The sequence below is a fragment of the Polyodon spathula genome, chromosome 1 (genome assembly GCF_017654505.1).
Source record: "Polyodon spathula isolate WHYD16114869_AA chromosome 1, ASM1765450v1, whole genome shotgun sequence".
Taxonomy (NCBI): domain Eukaryota; kingdom Metazoa; phylum Chordata; class Actinopteri; order Acipenseriformes; family Polyodontidae; genus Polyodon; species Polyodon spathula.
This window is the reverse complement of record NC_054534.1, coordinates 55,558,868-55,583,208: the sequence shown is the minus strand read 5'-3', so window position 1 is coordinate 55,583,208 and position 24,341 is coordinate 55,558,868. Positions and strand designations below refer to the sequence as shown.

At 40.1% G+C, this 24,341-nt stretch overlaps 1 protein-coding gene across 2 annotated transcripts; it reads right to left on the bottom strand.

Moving 5' to 3' along the window:
• Window positions 1-2,525: 2,525 nt before the first annotated feature.
• On the bottom strand, window positions 2,526-24,341 carry cdc37l1 (cell division cycle 37-like 1). Of its 2 annotated transcripts, XM_041257559.1 has the most exons (9): window positions 24,260-24,341; window positions 22,287-22,463; window positions 20,598-20,870; window positions 19,889-19,982; window positions 19,503-19,618; window positions 13,078-13,200; window positions 12,318-12,491; window positions 11,865-11,936; window positions 2,526-3,225 (listed from the first exon to the last, which is right to left on the bottom strand). In XM_041257559.1, the coding sequence occupies exons 2-9, from the start codon at window positions 22,386-22,388 to the stop codon at window positions 3,127-3,129; spliced, it is 1,053 nt and encodes a 350-aa protein (XP_041113493.1). In that variant the 5' UTR covers window positions 22,389-22,463; window positions 24,260-24,341; the 3' UTR covers window positions 2,526-3,126. The 2 variants fall into 2 exon arrangements, with proteins under 2 accessions (XP_041113493.1, XP_041113503.1); XM_041257569.1 differs by lacking the exon at window positions 22,287-22,463 and having other exon boundaries at window positions 24,260-24,298.

The window sequence follows — 24,341 nt, the reverse complement described above, 5'->3', positions numbered from 1 at the left end:
TAACATTTGAGACTTAACACTTCTTATTGGTTATTTAAATAACTATTAAATGCATTTCAAGTTTTGTCCAGTGTGAAGACATTACAGAAACAGTACCACCATTTAGGCTGCAATGAAAGAAAAAAAGTCTGTTCTCTGATTTTATAACCTTAGGTTATCAGCTATAGAAGAGAATATAATAGTCTGCATCACCGTTGAACCATGACAACATTTTCCTATACTATATATATCCTGACATTCCTAATTTAACAAAATAACTAGCGGATTGGTTTTGGACAGGACATTGTCCATAAGCTTAGTAAGTGGTGCATTTGTGGGAGAGGTGTTTCGCAACACCATTTAGAAATGTAATTTCAATATTGGTTTAAGTGGCTTTTGCCATCATTCCTGTTGCTTCAATATAGCGCTTTTTTGCTTGCAAACCTGTATTGATTTAACATGTGTCTTTGCTTCCTGATTCTTGATAAATAAAGTTCTACTGTGATCTTTCAACTCAGCTGACTCCACCTACTCTGTAGTAGAGCATATAAGGCAAAGGCACTAAGCTGAACTGTTAAAGTGTAAACTGCAAACATTATAAAAAGCTAAGGGGCTGTGCCAGTACCAGATCAGCAATAGCATGAGTGGATATACCCAAGCCAGGTAAACAAATATGAACAGAATGCAATACTACACAATAATCCTTCAATATAACTACTGCTGCTGCTGCTTCACACAGCATAATGTACAAATACATGTGACAATAAAAGCACTTTATTTTCAGTCTTTATTTGATAAAACTCAATTTCCGTGGGTAAACACCAGTATTGGGGGTAATAATAGGGGCAGACTCAGCTGCTTCTCTTCACTGTAAATGCAAACTACTGTAAATTGAGACCATGGAAAGTTGGTAAAGTTAACCTGCACCAGTACCACAGTACTTTACACAGCTGTACTACACTTAAAAAAACAAAAAAAAACAACCCACAAACTTATTGATAGAAATGTATTTACCAAATGAATCAGTGGATTTCAAGTATTTTCTCACGAAAAATATTAACAAAATAAAAAAATCGAAATTAAGGCCCTGTCCACACTATGCCTTTCAACCGTATTCGTTGCATTTAAACCGGCTCTGTACTAGGTATTAATTTTTATGCTTAAAAAAAAAAAAAAATTGTCAGGACATCTAAACTAGTGGGGAAAATAACAAAAGCACAACATTAAACTAGGCGACTGCAAAAATGAAATGCAAAAGGAGTTAAAAGTAGGATCGGGGATGTACAATTCACATAATTTACCAGCTCTGTTTAAAATAAAAGTAATGGTACCAGAATTAGGCTCAGGTACGATATGAAGGTAAAAACACTGTTTTAATTAACAGCTTTTTTCTGAGTGAGTGTGTGTGTGTGTGTGTGTGTGTGTGTGTGTGTGTGTGTTCGCATTTATTTTTTCTCTAAAATACTTGTTTTATTTCATTTTAGCAATATGCACCTATATTAATATGAAGCATAACACATTATTTTAAAATAGAATACAGTGCGTGGTGGGATACTATCATATTCATTTCCACTGTTCATGGCGCTGCTGGGAACTGTAACCAAACTATTTTAATAGTGTGTGTATGCATTAAGCCAGACTAAACACTTTGATTAATTAGAACGGTTCAGAGTACGGTTCTCGAGTTCGGTTATCTAGTGCAGACAGTGCCAAAGACACCTCCACAACATGGCCAGAAAAGGAGCACTTCTCACACCACTGAAACTAGGGTTTTCATTACTGAAAACAAAATGAATACAAAATAGTTTTTAAAACTAGAAATAACTTTTAATATCCCAGCCAATCAGGTGCCGGAATTGTGAAGCATCAAACAGTCCATTTTAACTAAACATAACCTTTTAACCAATCTTAACATTCAGCAGGGTATCAACCTGGACTAGTCTTCATCAGAAAATCAGTCACATGACTACAAGAGATCATCAGTAAATCAGTTTCTGTAATCCTGTAATGATGAAATCTGAAACAGTTTCTGATATATGAAGTGCTGAAAGTAAATGAATACTTTTTATTGTATCCTACAGCATGTGCTTAACATTCCTAAACATTAACAGAAACAGTTAACTGGAAATTGAACACTGTCAGAGCGTTAGGGTGCTTTAACACCTGTGGAACATTCTTTAATGTTACTCTGATTAATAATTGGTGTGAATACTGTGTAAAAGTGGCATTCACATAGATGGAGCAGTGACCACACTATTAAAAAGTAGGGAGTTATTTGTAGATAACAATAATTCCAAATAAAAGAGAAATCTTTAATTTCTGAATAGCTTCTTAATTTTACTGTGTTTTCACAGTCTTGTTTTGTGAGGCCTAAAATTGTTCTGCTCTAAAATTGCACTGTTAAAAAATGCAATAGCACAAAAAAAGATTAACCATTTTGAATATCCATGGTATGGTTCAATTATGTAGGAAACAAACCCCATAAATCTATGTATGGTAGGAATTAAATTATGGTATTATTATTATAGATAAATTATTAGAATAATAATAATAAAAACCACACACACACACACTCTACAGTTCCTGAGGGAGTATAAAATGATACATCTTGAAAAGGTGGGGGACATCTGTTTTTTACACAATTCACCCAAAATACTCACCATTAATTTGGAATTTCAGTGTACCTGCTGATGTTTCACTCTTGTGCAGACACTGTTTCTATGCCAACTACAATGACCCAAGGTTATGAATTAACCTGCTGTGACTGCAGACTGCATTCTATGCTGCACTGCATATTAATACTATTTGTTTATTTAGCAGACATGAACTGCAGCCATTTGTTGAAAAGTTTCCTATGGAAGACTGAAGATTATTTAATGGCAACATAAATATTATATACACTTCCTACTAGCACCACCACTACGCTATATGAACTCATGAACTTTTTTTTAACTAACATAAAAAGAACAAAGCAAAACACCTCAAGAAAATACAATTTCTTCTTAAATACTTTTCAACAAATATAAAGTGCAGCACTGATTCAGGCACATACCAATTTGAATACAAAAATAGCTTGAATCTCTCCCATACCCCACCCTGTTTAAGGAAGCATTCCTCTGCATATTGCGGTGGAGCACAATTCTTTGGCTATGAAGTCTCCATCATTCGAGTTTCATCTGTATCCTCTTTGGTTGGCACGACCCACAGGCCAGCATCTATGCAGCGCTTCACATAACATTCAGCAACCTATGGATTAAAGGGAAAAGCTTAACAAGTGTAAATGCATCCTGAAAATGCTGCACAATGTGCAGTGGACTCCCAAAATAGTGGGGTTATCTTATAATATAAAATTTAAATACACTTTTTTTTTTTTTTTTTTTGTAAGAGCATGCAGTTCTGAACTGCACACAGGCAGGCCTGCAGGTGCCCAGCCAGACAGAAAGGTCACTGGTGTGAGGTGAGCCAAGGATTCCCAGCCAACTTAACCCTCCCAGAGGGCAGCGCTTGGTCAGTTGTGCGCCGCCCCCTGGGAACCTCTGGCATGGTCGGCAGTGGCATAGCCTGGATTCGAACTGGCGATCTCCAAGCTATATGGGGCATCCTGCACTTTACTGGGTGCGCCACTCGGGAACCCACTATATTTTAAACTGAGCAAAACATGTTGGATATTTTGACACATTTTCATATAGCCTGGTTGTACTTTTCAAGTTTAATGGGTATGCTGAACACTGAATTTGTTAAAATATCCTTTTTATGAAAAGTTTTACATCAGAAATAAGGTGATTTTCTTAGTATTTACCAATTTTCACATAATATTTAAACTACGTTATTTTTTATAAACAATAGTAAAAACCAATTTCCAGGTACAGTAAATGACATAAATGCTAAATGTTAGACAAAGAGCACCTGCGCTCTGCTGTAATTTCAGCTTTGCAACTGTTTACAATGAACAGTAAACAGTAGAAACCAGGCTGCAATTAACACTGACTGACTAATTTTTAATTAGCAGGAAAACAAAATTACTGCAGTAACACCACCCTCACTGCTGCAATTATTCCCTTAATTGAATTGCTATCACCAAAATCTGAAGGCATTGCTTTAATCTGCACAGCTATTGTGAGTATGAACACCCCTTGCTGAAGCCAAAGGGTAGTCTCCAAGATATTACAATTATGTTCTGTACTAGCTTCATGACCATTTCTTTATTTTTAAAGTGTTCCTTTAGGAGGAAGTAGCTACAAATTAAATTGTCTTTTTTTTTGCCATCTTACCTTTGTATGATGTTTGTAATCATTCGAAGCGGTTCTTACTGCACCGTTATTGAGTTTGTTATTCGATCTGATATTGTGTACTTTGACACACATTCGTGAGCAATTCTTAAGTTACAGCTTCCAAACTTTTGAACAAGACTATGTATGTGTATATGTTTAAACATGCATGTTAGAATGAAACCAAACATTTTCTCTGAGGTGCTATACTAACAAACTGAATTATTATATATAATCAGCACTCACATATCCAACCCTACAGAATTTAGACTTCAGTGACAGTTAAATGCGTGTGACGCATATCTGATTATTTCATTTTGGCCCGTTCCAACCCATGTCCATTTTTAGGGAACTGTGACGAAGTGCCCGCCCCTGTGTATATTTTCTGTTATGTTGTGTGTTTAATGTTGGTGTATAGTCAGTCATTGGTACACGGGATATAAACGGGTCTGTGTAACACGAGTGTTTAAAATGTTTATTTGTATTTAGGCACGAGGATTGCACAGCACTTCACGTGCAAGTAAAAAGTAATAATATGTGAGCACGGGGAATTGCACTTTATTAATTCACGTGCCGTTGTACCGAGACTTCAGTTGACTGACTGATTAGCAATCGAGTCTTGGTACAGCTGCATAAAAATAGCATGTTTTCACCCACTCGCGTTTTTGGGTGTTCGGTGAGTGGAGAACGGGATAGGAGATGGAGGTAATAGTGAATAATTGTGCGAATAATATTTAAAATATCTGCTCACCGTGTTTTGTTTGTTAGTCCATTGTTTGTTTTGTTTAAGTCCATTTTGTTTGTCTATTTATTTTGGCGAATGTGCCGTGTCCTGTTTTTCTATTGTTATAGCCGTTTATTTTCTGTTCTGTTTATTAAATGCTGAGCGGAAACATTCGCTCAGCTCCACCAAACCACCCCTCTCTGTCATTCATCCCTTTTCCTGGTTCTGACGCAGCCCACTTCGGCAGTCTCTGTGACACGTGGTGTCCTGCGTGGGATAACAAGCGCCTCCAAGCGTCAGACCAGGAGAGGTGGTTTTTTGCAAAACAAAACGAAAAAAAAAAACACCACAACAACAACTAAATAATAAAATGGGAAAGAATGGCAGAAGGCAGTAGCCACAATACCAGCCGGAGGAACAGCCCGGGTGTTACTGCTGCGCTGAGCCTGGGCATTCCAGGACCAACTGCCCCTGGTACCCCCTCGGACAGCTACCCCAACTATGCCCCAACTGCGGAGGTGAGCACTATGTGGCTCGCTGCCCTGTCCATCAGGAGAGGGAGGAGCAGGGGTCGCCTCAGTCTTCCCCCACCATTAGCTGGGAGGTTTTTTTAAGGAACCTCGCAGCAGAGTTATGTCCTGGCTGTGGGGCATATGGGCACACGTTAGCCATATGCCCTACGCAGTATGGAGAGGAGGAACTGGCCCAGGAGAGGAAGGTGAGGAGAAGGCAGAAAAGAGGAAAGGGGAAGAAGGCGGCAGAGCCTCCACCAACACAACCAGCAGGGGAAGAATGCCTGGTGGTGTTGCCTCCAGAGGGAGAGGAGCCATCTCCAGCACCAGAGGGAGAGGAGCCGTTGCTGCCGTCTCCAGCGCCAGAGGGAGAGGTCCCACCGCTGTCTCCAGAGCCGCACCAGTCCCCTGCAAGTGAGGGAGAGCCGCACCAGTCCCCTGTAACAAGGATAGGCTACAGGTCGCTCTCACCTCCGTCGCCAGGAGACAACATGCCTCCGCCACCTCCACCAGCAGGCGCAGAGCAGCAGGAGCTGCCTCTGCCTCCGCCACCTCCACCGGCAGGAGCAGAGCAGCAGGAGCTGCCTCTGCCTCCACCACCAGCAGAGGGTGAATGCCTGCTGGGTCCCTGTCCACCAGCAGAGGGTGAATGCCTACTGGGTCCCTGTCCAGCAGCAGAGGGTAGATGCCTGCTGGGTCCCTGTCCACCAGCAGAGGGTTCATGCCTGCTGGGTCCCCATCCACCAGCAGAGGGTGAATGCCTGCTGGTATCACTTCTCCTACCAGCAGAGGGTGAATGCCTGCTGGTATCACCTCCCCCACCAGCAGAGGGTGAATGCCTGCTGGTATCACTTCCCCCACCAGCAGAGGGTGAATGCCTGCTGGTATCACTTCCCCCACCATCACGAGGAGAGGAGCTGGAGCTGCCTCTGCCTCCACCTCCATCAGGGGGAGAGGAGCAGGAGCTGCCTCTCCCTGCACCAGAAGGACCAGGACTAGATGCTGGCGGTCCTCAGCAGCCCTTGTATAGGCTGCTGAGGGAAGCACTGGGAGGAGCCGCCCGACCGCAGTGGCCGAGACAAGGGCTGGCACCCGCACCCCACCTTGTTCTGACTCCCTGCCTCGCTTCGCCCAAGGATGCCTGCCTCGCTTCGCCCAAGGATGCCTGCCACGCTTCACCCAAGGATGCCTCCGCATCGCCTGGGGTTGCCAGCCACTCCACGTCGCCTGAGGTTGCCAGCCGCTCCATATCGCCAGGGGCTGCCTGTTGCTCCGCATCGCAGCAGGAAATACTGTGGCCGGAACCCCACAAAGGGGAGCTGCCGGCCACAAAGAAGGGGGAGGAGGTCTGGAGACCACCAACCCCACTGCAATTTCTTCGCTGCTGGAAGTTCTGTGGTCGGAGCCCCACCCAGGGGAGCTGCCGGCTTCGAAGAAGGGGGGAGGTCAGGAGACCACCCCCCCAAGCAGCCTTTCCGCTGCCAGGACTGCTGACAGCCTTACAACCTGTGGGACCCTTGAAGCCTCTGGTCCTGGCCCAGGACTCTGTGTGGGACTTTTGGGCTTTTAAGGGGGGAGGTGGCCATTGAGACCATGTGTGCTTTGCACAGGGGGGGGGGGGGGGGGGGGGGGGGGGGGTATCTGTGACGAAGTGCCCGCCCCTGTGTATATTTTCTGTTATGTTGTGTGTTTAATGTTGGTGTATAGTCATTGGTACACGGGATATAAACGGGTCTGTGTAACACGAGTGTTTAAAATGTTTATTTGTATTTAGGCAAGAGGATTGCACAGCACTTCACGTGCAAGTAAAAAGTAATAATATGTGAGCACGGGGAATTGCACTTTATTAATTCACGTGCCGTTGTACCGAGACTTCAACTGAATGATTGATTAGCAATCGAGTCTTGGTACAGCTGCATAAAAATAGCATGTTTTCACCCACTCGCGGTTTTGGGTGTTCGGTGAGTGGAGAACGGGATAGGAGACGGAGGTAATAGTGAATAATTGTGCGAATAATATTTAAAATATCTGCTCACCGTGTTTTGTTTGTTAGTCCACTGTTTGTTTTGTTTAAGTCTGTTTTGTTTGTCTATTTATTTTGGCGAATGTGCCATGTCCTGTTTTTGTATTGTTACAGCCGTTTATTTTCTGTTCTGTTTATTAAATGCTGAGCGGAAACAATCGCTCAGCTCCACAAAACCACCCCTCTCTGTCATTCATTCCTTTTCCTGGTTCTGACGCAGCCCACTTCAGCCGTCTCTGTGACAGGAACACAAAAAAAACACAACAGAAAAAATACACAGCTGAAAGGACTGAGGTTTAAAATAAGTAGGGTTCTACTTAGACGTACTGTATTGGTTTCGTTGGTACAGTACTATATTTTCAACAGAATAAGTATTTTAATTCAGAACAATATGAGTCTGAAAATATCCCTTGCCAAAACTAGAGAGACTACACAGTAACTGCAATACAGCACATACTTTTAAATCCGGTACATATTTGTCGTCAGGTGCGTGTGGTGTGGTGACAGAGGCAAGGTCCAAAGTAGTAAACTCCCAAAACGTCTGTGTTTATTGAATATGAACAAAAAGACACAGCTGGCTTGCAGGCTAAAACAAAACAATAACAATCCGCTCCACAGTTCCGTGCACGAAAATGTGCTCTTGCTTTCACCGGGGTGGTGGTGCGTGCTTATGTCATGATGTGAGGATGGTGCTAAACTAGATGGGCTGGCGCCGTCCTCCTCTGCGAGGATTGAAGTATTCGATAAGCCCTAATGTCACAGTTCACTTGCAAATGAAGATGCACAAAACAACTAAAGATCACAGATAAAAAAAAAAAAAATACCATCACAGTATCTAGAATTGTTTAATGATTAACTGTTACATTACCCTAGCTTGTCTCCTTCGATTTGTTTTGGCTGCATTGTCGTCAGATGAAACTGGAGGAAGCGCTGTGTAACTGCACAATATAAGACAGACTGATTTGGCTTTAGAGAGTACGCGGGTTGTGACTTATATTCAGATAAGTTGTAACACTGAAGAGATGTCCTTTGTATCAGAACACTGGTGAGTTGGAAATTGTGTGTGACAAGTAAGTGCATTCATTTGTTACATATATATACATACACACACACATTATATATATATATATATATATATATAAAATGGGGATTGGTTTTATTCTTATATAAGGGCGGTAAAACGCAACTGACGCGTATCTTGGTAACAGATAACAGAGTGCTGACTGTATAAGAATTATATATACTGCTTGTATGGGTATGGTGAGAGTGGCGATTATGGACTATTTGACGCGCCTGGTAAGAGGAGAAGGCGACACCCCCTCTGAAAGATGAACTGATCTGCCAAAGCTGAAGAAACAGCACATCCGCCAATTCCACTAATAACAACAACAACAACAAATAAAAGACCGAAACCCCCGAAAGTTATAAGTGCTGGGACAACAATCCGAACAAATATTTATTGACATGTATTCAGATCCAAAAATCCGATGTTCGTATTCGCTAGAAAAGACAAAATACCTTGCACATATGAAAAATAGCTGTTATGTGTGACACTAACATATAAAAAGGACACACAGGATCAACATAGCAGCTCTTGAGCCTCATTTAAAAGTTTTAGACAGCAAAAAGTAAACAAACCAGATTATGCGCTTGCATGTACAGTGATCACTATTGAAAGCCATCTGGTTCAAAAAAGCGTTGTGCTGCTTAGGAGCGAGTCAGAATCTCATGCGACAGAAAAAGGTAAGCAAGTCATTCTGAAATGCCTCTCTTAAGCAGTGCCCAACTTACTGGAAATCTGTAGTGATTTCTATATAGATTGTATATTGTATTTTTTTTTTCCCTTCATTTCACAGCAGCATTTTAAGTGTTTAACCCTTTGCTGTCCAATGTCGGACCAGGTCCGACATTATAATTTTCCCTTTCGTCCGATGTCAGACCCTGTCCGACATCATCAAAAAGATGTAAAGCACAGGTCTCTAGTAATTTTTTCCCCAGAAAAATCTGAGAAAACCTTTCAATGGCCAAGTGAGACTGATAGGAGCTGAATGAAGCCGAAAAAAAGGGGTGCATCTCATAGCCCCATGCACTAGAGATAACAAGGACATAAACAAAAGAGGTAGCTGCTTCTGCATTCAGCGCTCAAAGAATATCAGACATTCGCAGAGCTTTTTGAGATATTACAGTAAAAAAATAATGACATGGATCGCATTATTGAGGAGTTTAGTGATAAAACAAGTGATCAGGAGAGGATTTATCAGTATGCACGTCTATGACGAGGTATCTGAAAAATACAGCAAACAAGGGGTGGGGCTTGGCTGGAGATACAGTACTGAGTGCCCTTTTGTGATTCAATGCCTTTTAAACCTGATTTACTCTGAAAAAAAAAAATTTAAACAGCGTGCGTAAAATAAAACAGTGCATGTGAAAATAAATTGGACCTGACATGTGCTGAATAAATAGACTACAAAGGGTTAAATTTAAATTTCATTTTTCATTTGCTTGTTCAGCTACAAAAAGGCACAAGTAAACCTCATGTTATTACTTTATGAAAACGTGTCTATGGCCACTGTTTACTGTGAAGAAACGGCAATGGCAAGGAATGAAAAAAAAAGTAAAATATAAATAAATGTGGTGTCAACTTCATGTACTCTGTATTTACTTCAGGAATAAACAAAACAAAGTTTAACTTGAACGAGTAATGGCAATCAATTCAGCTCCTAACCAGGAGGCGTTCCTAAACATTTGTAAAAGATTTCTGAAATGGCAGGATGTTTATTTTCAGAAGCCCTGAATATATGTAGTTAGGCATTAATGTCCAGCATAGCGAGAGTGAGTGTCCCAGGCTGAAGACAAAAAATGTGGTCAAACCGCTGCCAAGGGTATTACTGCTGTTGTAGTGAGAGGCATGGCGAGCCCCCCAAACAAAACACACAGCACAGCGGAACATAAGCAAGAGACATGACAAGCCCCCCAAACAAAACACACAGCACGGCAGAACATGAGCGAGAGGCATGGCGAGTCCCCCAAACAAAACACAGAGCACTGCGGAACATGAGTGAGAGGCATGGCAGGCCCCCCAAACCAAACATACAGCACAGCAGAACATGTGCGAGAGGCATGGCGGGCCCCCCAAACAAAACACAGAGCACTGCGGAACATGAGCGAGAGGCATGGCGGGTTCACCAAACAAAACACAGAGCACTGCGGAACATGAGCGAGAGGCATGGTGGGCCCCCCAAACAAAACAGACAGCACGGCAGAACATGAGCGAGAGGCATGGTGGGCCCCCCAAACAAAACACAGAGCACTGCGGAACATGAGCGAGAGGCATGGCGGGTTCACCAAACAAAACACAGAGCACTGCGGAACATGAGCGAGAGGCATGGTGGGCCCCCCAAACAAAACAGACAGCACGGCAGAACATGAGCGAGAGGCATAGCGGGCTCCCAAAAACAAAACACAGAGCACGGCGGAACAAGAGAGAGGCTTACATTTGGTTTTTTTTCTAACTTGGATGCACATGTGTGCCTGTAGCAGGGCAGGAGCCCTGCACATGTGGGTTTTGTGTACATATTGTAAATAGGATTGTGTAAATGTGTGTAATTGAATAATGCAGTACCTGACGCTCCTGGGAGAGCCTGCCTGCTGTGTGTGATTATTAGCTGTGCACAATCAGCAGGTAGGTGTGTTCCAGCATGACGTCAGGCATAAAAAAGTCCTATTTGTTCACCTCGGGGCTGCTGCAAAGCCAAGGACAGTGGGCTGAAGATCGTCCACGCTACCAGAGTATAGAGACCGAAATATGTTGCTGAAATCCTCTGATCGCCGTGATGGTGAACCGGGATCAGAGCAAAAAGAAGCTGCCAAAACCGCTGACGGACAGAGTCAGGGTTGTGTTGATACATAAAGATTATTTCGGGGATGGTAGATCCCCATAAAGTGTAGCGAGGTGAGCAAGCGGAACCTCCATGCATTAGGGAGTAGCGCACACCAATTTTACGATGCCTTTTATAGTTTTTGTATTGTGTTTTATTTTGGTTTTTCATACGCTAGCCATATATACTCAGTGAGCTCCCATGGTTGGTAGTGTCACGTGAGCTGTTCTCACTATGTGTGTGTAAATAAATTGTGCGCACCTGCGGGGCGTGTCAACTTCAACCTCTGTCTTGATTTCTGCCTGTCACTCAGCTGAGAATGCACACATCCACAAGCAAGATCCCTGTTACAGTGCCTATGAAGAAAAGTTAGCAGAGAGCCCTGCCTGATCACTAGAAGATGCTGCTGTTGTTTAACAGAAGGTTATATACAATGCATTACATTGCAACTAAAGGTGCAAGTTTTAGTGTCTGACTTACCTGTGGGTTCATATTACTTTGTACATTCTGCAGAATCTGCCTATCTTGTAGCTGGAATCCACTCTTTAAGTCCTTAAACAAAAAAGGAGACATGCTGTTTGTGACAGGATAGCGACACAGCCCAAGCTGGGTACCAAAGGCTCAAAATAAGAGGTTCAAACAAAATAACAAATTAGCCCTCACTACACTAATACAAAACAATACAAAAATCACAGCACAAACTCCTCCAACAAAGGATCAAGCCTTCCTTATATACATGTGGCCACTCCCAGTTAGCACCAATTACCTAATTGGGGAATGGCCACACCTGTAATTGCTGGCAGGGATAGATTTAATCCCATCCCTGTCAACCTTACATTCCCCCACACACACTATTTACAGCAGCAGGGCTTCTTCTCCGTTCATTGGATTTTCATTCGTTTTTTTTTTGTTTGTTTTTTTTGTTAAACCTACTGGTGCTAATGATTCCATGACTTCCGTAGGAGCCAGACAGCAGTGATTCAAGGGCTTCAGATGCTGCATCTCCTCGGAAATCTCACCACTGCGATTTAATGGATATTGTTTCACTCGCCACTTGAATGCTTCTAGTTCAGTTGTAAAGGCTTCCAAATAACCCTCCTCTCCTGCCTAAGAAAAAACAAATCAAACATCATTAAGCCTTAGGTATTAAAGCTGCAGTCTTGCCAATCTGAAGCCATCTCCTGTACTGTGCCACGTGACTTCTTATCATAGCGCTTATCATTACACCTTTATAGATCAACAATATAGAGCAGTAGTCCTCAAAGCTGTGCCCTTGCCAGCGATGGCAACTGACATAATATGTTAATATGCAATACCTGTGTAGTCGTAGAGAAACTAAAGTCACTACTAGTGTAGGTTTAACGTTCTAGGTGACCACAATAATCAATGTCCAGGAGGTTAAAGCAATGTGGCACAGGCTATTTTTTAAAAACAAACCTTTTCTGCTTAAACTGCAGTGGTTACAGAACAGACTAACTGGTGAGTAGATTAACAGTATTTCTCAGCCCAGCAGATTTACAGATACAGAACTGATAGCACATTCAATTTAACAGCAGTTGTGGACTTTGCTGCAACAAATACGTAGATTATGATGCAGTCCTTGTGACGCTAGTCCCCTCTAGTGGTAGATCTCCTTGAAAAAAACTACCTGGGAAGAAGAGGCTCAATGGAGACGGGTAAGATTAATTCTTACTTTTGCTTTCTGGAAGAACTGTCGAAAACAGCCCCTGGGGTCAACTTTATGACTGTTGGCCATTTCGAGAATGAACTGCATGGCCACGGCCTGATGGGCCACCTGCTCCATCAGGGCTTCTTTCTAACAGACACAGGGAAAAAGGAAAATACTGTCAGAAAAAAAAAAATCTGTTTACTCTTTCTGCAGCCCTGTCACAGGCTGAGGAAAGATAACTCAAACCTGCCAAAATAACATTGTGTATTATATAACGTATCACTTATATTTGCATAAAATTCACTAGATGTAATTGAAATGACAAATTATTTTAGAGTAGGTGCAGTGACTTTTTACTGTGCGGATTAACGACTGACATCACGAAGATGCTACAAAATGCTCTGACGATCTTGGACAGGTGTTGTGACTCTTAGTCTACCAGTTTGTGGCCTGTCATGACAGAGTGTGTCTGATTATACCGTCTCACCAGGTTTGAAACTGCTGGCTGTGATCACGCAAGATGGCGAGCCACAGTTCGCTTCCCTAATCCAGCCTCCAACATGCCGATTGCACGAAGGTGCTGCTCTCTTGACAGACATGGCATATTGTTTTTTTTTGTGATTTTCTTTATTGCTTTTATTCAAGCTTGCTATTCAACAGCTGAAATCACTCCATATCCAGTGTCCAATCAACTGTCTCACTAATTAGGTGATTAAATGCATATGCTTCAGTGTGTCATGGTCAAAGACAAATGATAGCGTGATTTAAATGAAACCAAAAACATTTTGTCAATGTCCATCATTTATATACCTTTTTTTATCAAAAAGAAATGTGCTATAATAGTGATATGTTTCTTTTGATGCTCGATATATATATGGCAGCATCATGCTGTGGCCTATGTATATATCGTATATTATATATATATATATATATATATATATATATATATATATATATATTATATATATATATATATATATAGTGCCTTGCAAAAGTATTCAGACCCCTGACCAATTCTCTCATATTACTGAATTACAAATGGTACACTGAAATTTCGTTCTGTTTGATATTTTATTTTTAAACACTGAAACTCAGAATCAATTATTGTAAGGTGACATTGGTTTTATGCTGGGAAATATTTTTAAGAAAAATAAAAAACTGAAATGTCTTGCTTGCATAAGTATTCAACCCCTGTGCTGTGGAAGCTCCCAGTTTGCAACGAGGAAAGAAATTGCCATAACGAGGACACAATTACCTTACCATTGGCCTCCACCTGTGAACCATTAAAGTTACTGTCACATTTTCTGGATAAAAACCCCACTGTTGAAGGATCATTGGTAAGGCTGTGAATCTGAAGGAAAATGAAGACCAAAGAGCATTCTACAGAAGTTAGAGATAAAGTAATACAAATGCATAGATTAGGGAAAGGGTACAAAATAATATCCAAGTGTTTGGATATCCCAGTGAGCACAGTTGGATCAATAATCAGGAAGTGGAAGCTGCATCACACCACCCAGACAATGCCAAGATAAGGCCGTCCCTCAAAACTCAGCACTCAAACAAGAAGGAGACTTGTGAGAGAAGCCACAGAGAGGCCAACAATCACTTTGAAGGAGCTACAGAGTTCAGTGGCTGGGAGTGGAGTAATGGTGCACCAGTCAACCATATCAAGAGTTCTGCATAACACTGGCCTGTATGGGAGGGTGGCAAGAAAGAAGCCGTTACTCAAAAAGTACCATCTGAAAGCACTTCTGGAGTTTGCCAGAAAGCATGAGAGTGACCCAGCTGCGAAGTGGGAAAAGGTTTTGTGGTCAGATGAGACCAGGATAGAGCTTTTTGGCCAAAACTCAAAGCGCTATGTGTGGCACAAACCTAACACTGCCCATGCCTCAAGAAACACCATCCCTACAGTGAAGTATGACAGTGGCAGCATCATGCTGTGGGGATGCTTCTCATCAGCAGGGACTGGGCATCTTGTTATAACTGAAGGAAGAATGGATGGAGCAAAATACAGGAAAATACTGCAAGAGAATCTGCTTCAGTCCACTAAAAAACTGAAGCTTGGGAGGAAATTCACCTTTCAGCAGGACAATGATCCCAAGCACAAGGCCAAAGCAACATTGGAGTGGCTCAAGAACAAAAAGGTGAATGTCCTACAGTGGCCCAGTCAAAGTCCTGATCTCAATCCCATTGAGAATCTGTGGCACTATTTGAAAATTGCGCTCCACAAGCGTCGTCCAACCAACCTGAACAACCTGGAGCAAATCTTCCAAGAAGAATGGGCCAAAATCACTCCCACACTGTCTGCAAAGCTGGTACATACTTACCCCAAAAGACTTAAAGCTGTTATTGCAGCGAAAGGTGGCTCTACCAAATATTAATGTGTGGGGGTTGAATACTTATGCAAGCAAGACATTTTAGTTTTTTATTTTTCTTAAAAATATTTCCTAACATAAAACCAATGTCACCTTACAAAAATTGATTTTGAGTTTAAGTGTTTTAAAATAAAATATCAAACAAAACGAAATTTCAATGTACCATTTGTAATTCAGTAATATGAGAGAATTGGTCAGGGGTCTGAATACTTTTGCAAGGCACTGTAATATATACAGTGACGGAGTAGGGAGAGGAGCCAGAGAGGAACACCTCGTTCTAATGGAGTTAATGAGGTCCCTGCACAAAAGGGTTGGAAACCCTGCAGTCTATGCTGTGTGCCTGGCTGTGAAGCTACATGTGCTGGGGAGACCTGTGTGGTCAGAAAGAAAGGAACTATATGTACACTTTCTTTGTTGCTGGTAAACGGCATAGCTATCCAGCATGTTAGTGAGGGCAGGTCAAGAAGAAGTTTAGTTAGCGCTCCGTTCAGGAGTTTGTTATTCTGCGTTTAATAAAAGTGCGCAACAGCTCTAAAAATTCAATTTCTGTGTCTGGGTCAGTGTTTTTAAAGGGTGCAAATATATATAAATAAATTACAGTTACAAAATACAGGGTTTTTTTTTGCCGGTAAAAATTTCACAAAAAACTGAAAATCCCCTCTCTGTTAGTACTCTGAACCGAGGATACTAGGATTAAAAAAAAAAGCAAAGATGGGTTTTAATTTTTTGTGCAGACCAAATATGAATACAACTCACACTCCTTGTCTAACAGCCACCCCACCCCACCCCCCCGCCCACAAACAACCACCTACATTTATATAGTACTGTCACAAAGACGGCCGAAGTGGGCGGCGTCCGAACCAGGAAAAGGAATGAACACAAAGACAGATGATGTGAAATGATGATGGCGCTTGCTTGAGCCGGTTTATTGCAAAATAAAAGGGTTTAAACAAACAGAAAACAGGACACGGCACTCTAGGCCAAAACACTAGGCCTAACAAACACAGTGAGCATATAAATAAACAAGTATCGTATTGGTCCCACCAGCACGCAATAGCAATTGATATTTACTTCTAATTCTCCTCCTCTCTCTCCCGTTCTCCACTCACCGAACACCCAACCGCGAGTGGGTGAAAACACGCTGCTTTTATGCAGCTGTACCAAGACTCGATTGCTAATCAATCATTCAACTGGAGTCTCGGTACAACTGCATGTGAATTAATAAAGTGCAATTCCCCATGCTCACATATTATTACTTTTTACTTGCACGTGAAGTGCTGTGCAATCCTCATGCCTAAATACAAATATACATTTTAAACACTCGTGTTACACAGACCCGTTTATATCCCGTGTACCAATGACTACACACCAACATTTAACACATCACACGCAACATATAACAGAAAATACACACAGGGGCAGGCACTTCGTCACAAGTACCCTATCATGCCATCTCAAAGAATTGTTAATACAGTTAAATTCTAATCAAATAAGCCTCAGCCCTCAGTAGCAATCCTTAACCTTAAAATAAAACATTCTCTGCTAGGAAAATAATCATGGCTGGTGAGATATTTGATGTATCTAGATTATATTGTCTTAGAAGGCTGAACATCTACTACCATGTTCATCTGATTAAGCTGCATCTGTATCACAGAGATCAGACATAATACAGCATATTCAGGCTTTATGGTTTTTCTTCACTGCACTAGCTATAACTTATCAAATCAAACAGGCATCAACTGCTTAAAAGCCTGCAACATCATATATGAAACATTTCTAAATGTATTTATTTATTAATTATTTTATTAAAAAATATATATTTCAGACATTGCTACCAGCAAACAGATTTAGTTATGCATTTAGGCCACATGTACATATATGACTGAGGCAAATTACAGATAATACCAGTGGTTTGAAAGGATCAGGTCAAGACAGACTATTCGATAATTTTAATACTTTACAGTCAGGTGTAAGAATGGAAGTTTAAAAGGTAAACAAAGATAAAAAACTATTTGCCTTAACATTTCGTTTACATTTTCATTACACATATACCCCTTTTCCCCATCAAAACATCTCCATTCAGTTCTGTTTACTTCCTCTTAGGCTTGCCTCACTTCCAGTCCACCGTGTGAGTAATCTTTTGCCAGTCAGAGAAGACTGGTACAATGCAGCGTGCAAACATACTACGTATAGATGTCGTGCGAGTCGGTAGAGAGAAAAGCAACTACAAAATGTCTCATTCAAAAATTAAAGCGAGAAGTCTTGTTTGGACCTATTTGGAAAAAGTTGAGGACAATACTGTAAAATGCATAGTTTGTTCAAACTTGCTAAGTTATGGCGGTGGTTCCAGGGGTGTAATGCTCAATCATCTCTGGTTGGAACATCCTCACTACCAGCTAGATGAAGACTCGGCCAAGCACGTCAGCCCAGGATAACACAATTTGCACACCATCACTTTTGTGATTCAGTAAGGGCAGACAACATACTGTATCTGACCTAGCAGCAGAGATGATTGCGATTGTAAACAGACTGTTTACCAGTCTGAGATGAGGAAGGACAAGGATTTAGTCGTCTTCTGTCTTTTATTGAGTCTGACTACAAACTGCCTTCTCGCCCCTCTCTGGTGTGTAGAATGCATCATCTTTACGATATTGTGAAGGCTAACTTGCAAGATGCACTGAAAAAAGCTATGCATGTTAGCTTAGCAACAGACTGCTGGGCATCAGGAGCACGAGATTCCTACATTTCATTTGTGGTTAAAACGGCAATCTTGGCAAACAACTGAAATGGATGACTGGCACATGTCGGACGTACTTGCTGAATTTGTTAAAAATGTCATAGAAACATGATGTCTACATGGCAAAGTAGTTGCAATTGTCCATGACAATGCTTCAGACATGCGTAATCTTGGTGAAATCAGTTGCAATGCACAAGATCTCTCGTGTATTGCACACTTATTACAGGTTTCAGTTAATGCTGGCCGGAAATCGGACAGTATATGCTGGTGGCAGGATGACACCTAGTGAGTCACTTTTAGCATAGCACTTGTGCTTAGGATGTGCTGGAAGAACAGCAGTGCGTCATGAACCTTCCACAACACCAGCTCTTTCAGCACGTAAAAAAGATCTGGAACACTGACAATTGTATGCTTGAGCGTCTCCTGGAACAGACATGGGCAATTTGTGCTATCTTAAGCAACAGATGAATAAAAAAACTGATGCTCGTACTCTTGAAATTAGAGATGAGAGCTGGCAGCTATCCAAGTCTCTCGTGACCAGATTAAAGCCACTGTACTTTGCTACAACTGTTCTGTATGCTGAAAGCACCACAAATACATTTGCAATGACGACATGCCTGCTGATATGAGAGAGCAACTCTGTCGCGTAGCAAAGTAAGAAATGCATACAGTAATTATCCCTACCAACATTGGCAGTAAAAAAACACAGCCATCTGAAATTGCATCATCAAACACAGACATCAAAGCTTCATCAACTCACACCGAGGACGAAGGTGCTCCAGCAGCGGAGCAGGGACGCAACGATCCGAAGTCAGCTTTGTGTTTTCTACTCGGAAGAAACACACAGAACGCACACTCCTTGCCAAGTTTGAAGATGAATTTGAACAGTTCTTAACCCGATTCTCATATTGACAGTAACCCCGCTCAACTGGTGGGCACTGAACAGCAAAAGTTAAAATAAAGTTAGTAACATTTGAAAGACAGTCAAAAGAGTACTTTTATTAAGTATGAATGTTATGAATCATTTAACTGGTAAACGACCGGATATTTAAACACTTCACATGTATATGTGTGTGTGTGTGTGTGTGTGTGTGTGTGTGTGTGTGTGTATTATATATATATATATATATATATATATATATATATATATATATATATAATGTACATGTACATTTACAGCCTTAGTCAGGAGACATTGCCTCATTAGACAATAATGGACCAACAAACCTGGAGACGAGGCAAATATGTCTTTGCTTTTACTGTGTTATTCTACTGTACCACTGCATAACCACATATACACCTGCTGATCTTCACACAAAAAAAGTGTAAATAATTACCTTATCCGCCTGCAGATGTAAGCACCACAGAAGGAGGTAATTGGCAGTCTCTTCACAGACAAGATGAGAGTGATCAGAGAGATACCTCTGGCTGTCATACCATCTGTTTAACATGCCTAGTGAAACACAACAAACACATCACTAGTCCATGCCCGAATGCATTCATAAACAAACAGTTTATTTCATCATGCAAGACTAAATGCATTCTAGTTACTCAAACCAAACCCTACCAAACACAATCTTATCTGTATCAATAGCTGGAAATACTTTAAAAAAAAAAAAAAATATATATATATATATATATATATATATATATATATATATATATATATATATATATATATATATATATATATATATATATATATAGTTGTGTTACAACTTACCAAAATGTTTGAGCTGTTCTTCATATTTCTGTACAAAGCTTTTGCTTTTATCCTCATCTGCTTCTTTGTTTCTATTTTGAATGTTTATAAAACTCTACAAAAACCCAAGTGAATCAGTAACATATATTAGACTGTGACAACAAAATCAGAGCTATCAGTATAAAGCATTGCAAAAAGGTAAGTATGGCACATAAATGTACATACAGACAACTCTATATATTCCAGATTCTACAACTATTAAATTGTACTTAAGAAACAAGTTTAATCACAATTAGAAAATGGACCCGAAATTTCCTTTAAACTGATTGGTCTATATGAGGACGGTAATCTCTGATAAAGGACCTTGAATGTTATCTTTCAAACTATGTTTAATCGCTGTTCTAAATCAATCTGTCCGGAAATACGTAAATACAGTATTTATGTACTTGACCTTTTTTCTACTTGATGAAAGAAAATCTCTGTTCTTGCACACGTCCTCTGAATGTTGTCTGTCAATGCAGACTAACAAGTTAGCCGGGACATTACTGATACAATTATGCATGAATGTGAAACTTGAGGAAAATGTACTCAATTCAGGTTAACTAGGCAGTGTTTTATAGAATTTAAACAAACGCAAGGCTACAATAACTGTAAAATGCAAAAAATGTCAATGCATCATCTCTGCTTCAATAAAACATCAAGTCATGTTTCAAATCCTGGAGCTCCATACCTTATTGAACACCTCTCTGCTGAAGGCATTGCTAAGCATGGGATTCTGCCTCTCACCCCATCTTAGCGTCTTCTCTTTGTGTCTCCACTCCTGCTCCGTCTGTCTGAGCTCAGAAAAATCAGCCTGGGCTTTGGCATGCTCCTGCTCTACAGACTCTGAGTTGTGAAGTTCCAGGCTGCAGAGTTTTTGCTGGGCTTCTGCCAGGTGCCATTTGCACTCTATAGAGTTTTTTACACACTGCTTTTGACTTTTGAACATTAAATCAGCATTCCCCTAGAAGAAAAAAAAACATTTGTAACACTGGTCTGCACATGGGTCCACTGCTGAGTTACACTACACTGCCACCACTACCTAAAGTTCTCAATTGGAATGCTTTATTTTCAGGTAGTCTGACTGTTACATTTGGACTTTACATCATTTTCTCTATCCTTTTCCCTGTCACTTACCAACAAGCAGTTTCCCCTAAACTACTGTAACCCCAGTAACACCGCAGTGAAGTGTGTTTACAGTCTACCTCAAAGTAAGGCTTTCAAAGATACCATGTAAGGTACTATATTTATTAAGTTGGGAGAGGACATTTGCTCTTGAACAATCTATGCAGAATGGTCCACACAACCATCACTTTTTCTGTAAACAGATGCACATGCCAACCTAGTGCCTCCTCTGTAATGTCTGCAAATTGCACCTAACTTGCAACAAAGAGAAAGCTGCATATTTTATAGAAGTGCATGATATCAATGCTTTTTGCATCAGGTGACTGGTACACACAAATTTGTACTGCAAAAAGGTGTTTTAATTTTTGTGTCCAGCCTTGTATTTTGTTTTTAATTCTCATCTATTTAAAATAGCATGGAGTAACGTGTTCGCACACTGGAATATACACCAAATTATTATCTTGAGAACGCACCAGAGACCGATAGTTTTGTCTTGATAAGAAAAGTTTTAGTAAATAAACCATTTAAATAAACCATTTTGAAGATATCTTAATTTACTTTGGAGATATCTAAAAATAAAATAGAGATATCTCAAATTTATTTACAGATTTCTTTAAATAATGTTTTGTTTGCATGCTACGCCAAACTGCCATTTACAGATATCTCACAATGACTTCCCGTTCGCTTAGGAATTATCTCTAAATGAACAGGAAGTTATTGTGAGATATCGCTAAATGAACAGGAAGTGATTTTGAGATATCTTCAATTGAATTTCAGGTATCTGAAAAGTATTTAAAAATATATTAAAATGATTTAAACATACATGAAAATGCATTGTATATACCGTATTTAACTTAAAACTCAACTTAAAGATATCTGGTAATAATTTCCATGCATATCTAACTATTTTACATATCTTTAAATTATTTACAAATATCTTTAACTATGTCAAGATATCTGGAAATAATTTAGATATATTCTAATATTTAGAGATATCTCTAAACGATAACTTGGCTTGCCATACTTTAAGCACAGTACGATGTACAACTGCTAAAAGGAACGTCACTGTGTATTCTGTTTCTACTTTTATGTTTATTAACACGACTTATTTATTAGTTGTTGTTTTTTTTAAATCTTTTGAAGATACGATTCTGAAATTCTAATATATGTTTTTCTAAAGTACCCGGATAGTTCCAGCATTTGGCGTATTGTGAAAGCAGGAAGTTAACATGTGTTGCCCAGTACCGTACACTACCTGCTGATGTAGCTGGGAGGTACTAGCAGAACTGTCAGCTCCAAAACCTTCGTCATCTAATATCATACTGGCTCCGTCGTCACGCCACTTGTAGTATTCCATTATTATCTTTAAAAACTCCTGGTTCTTAAGCTTTCCAAAACAACTCCTCTCCAAATCAGTTCACATGGACATCATCTGTTTTGGGGAAAATGACATCCATTTCTAGCCTCCATGCCGCTGACTCACATGCCCACGTGGACCAAACGCTGGATCACATGACAGATGTTGTGATCACGTGACACTGCACAATACCGATAAAGCTAATGCAGTACAGTTGTAGGTATATGGAATAGATTTGATAATCACATTGATTTTATATTTGAATTATTTTACAGTCTTTGTTTTTAAAGATCAGAGAACACTGCACTGCTAATTATTGCATTTACTATTGTAGTGGAGCAGAATACTGTCTCCATTCAATTTAAAGAGTAAGTAGCGGGGTTCTGAAAAATATAGCGTTACACGTCCCACGTGTTGCTACATCTGTTTAAATAACGTACCTGTCATTTTGCATTTCATTGTTAACATCCTGACAACGTTTTACACTCATAACTTGAAAGTATGTTTCAAAGCTCTTTTCAAAATGTCCGCTCTAGTGCACTGATAGCACCGTGTAACAATTTATTTATTTATTTTTTTGTTCCTGGGTAGTAAGTGTTATTTCCTAATTGCTTATGCCTCAAAAGTATAGAAAATGGCTATTATTCCCCACAAACTTTGCTTTTGTGACTAGGACAGTGATATTTCAAAATATCACTATTTCCAATGTGAAAACGGGCAAATGTGTGTCTTTTCGTTCACATAAAGTCAGAAAAAAACAACATATGAATCCAAATTAACATGTATTTACGGGCAAATAAGATTTACAGTATAATCGTAAATCTTGAAAAACTACTCACTTCTAAATCTTTTGTAGTCATTTTTGTATTACTTTAGTATAAATACATGTTAATAAAGTCTGTGGGGAATAATAGCCATTTTCTATACTTTTGAGGCATAAGCAATTAGGAAATAACACTTACTACCCAGGAACAAAAATTATGTTACATAGTGTAGTGTAAGGATTTTAAAGTTATAAGTGTACAAAGCTGTCAAGATATTAAAAATGAAAATAAAAAATAATAATTTAGTAATCACAGGTACAAATACAAAAACATAATACAGGCGTGGTGTTATTTTGTGGTACGCGTTAAAACGTGGTACACGGTGTACTGTGCCGCATGCGCAAATTATTTCAGCTCAGAAAACAAGGAAAAGACCTTCTGAAAGGGATACGATGTACTGAGTTTTGCCCTTATCTTTTTAATATCGTTTTTTTTTTCACAATTCAGCAAATGTGTCACTTAACTGATGATCAACAAATTGGTTTATCTAAAATTGTAGACATCCAATTTTGTGGATGAACTACGGTTCGTCTGGTTCATAGTGATTTGTGCAGTAGTCAATTACAGCACTGACAGCGTACCAATTTCTGGTACGCATACCACATTCTGATGATGTACCACTTTCTGGCCGTACACCAGTGTATAATGTTATTTTTTTTTATTATTATTTTTTTTTTCCAAACAAATGGGTTCACCAAAAGTGATTAAAGAAGAATGTTCGATCAATGTAAAACATAACGGAACTGTGAATGATTAAGCTTGGAAAGGTGTCTAATTGAACTATAATTGATCAGTTACATATCAATTACAATTACGCAGGCGTGTCATTGTTCAACTGCAATTACAATTGTAAAAATATGCCAACTCTTTGTTTTATATAAAAAAGAAAAGAAAAAAAAAACTGCAAAATTAAAGTTAACTCCCAGTTCACCATAAAATATCACAGCACATTGGTTTATAAAACTCAGCCCCCCCCCCCCACAACTTGGAAAATACTAAAAACGAGACTAAAACGTGAACTTTATATAAAAACAAGAAAACACTAACTTGTTAGCCTTGTCCCTCCTGCAATGCTGACTGGACCGCTGGTGCCTGAATGGGGTGGAGGCAGCCTGCTGTAAGAATGAGG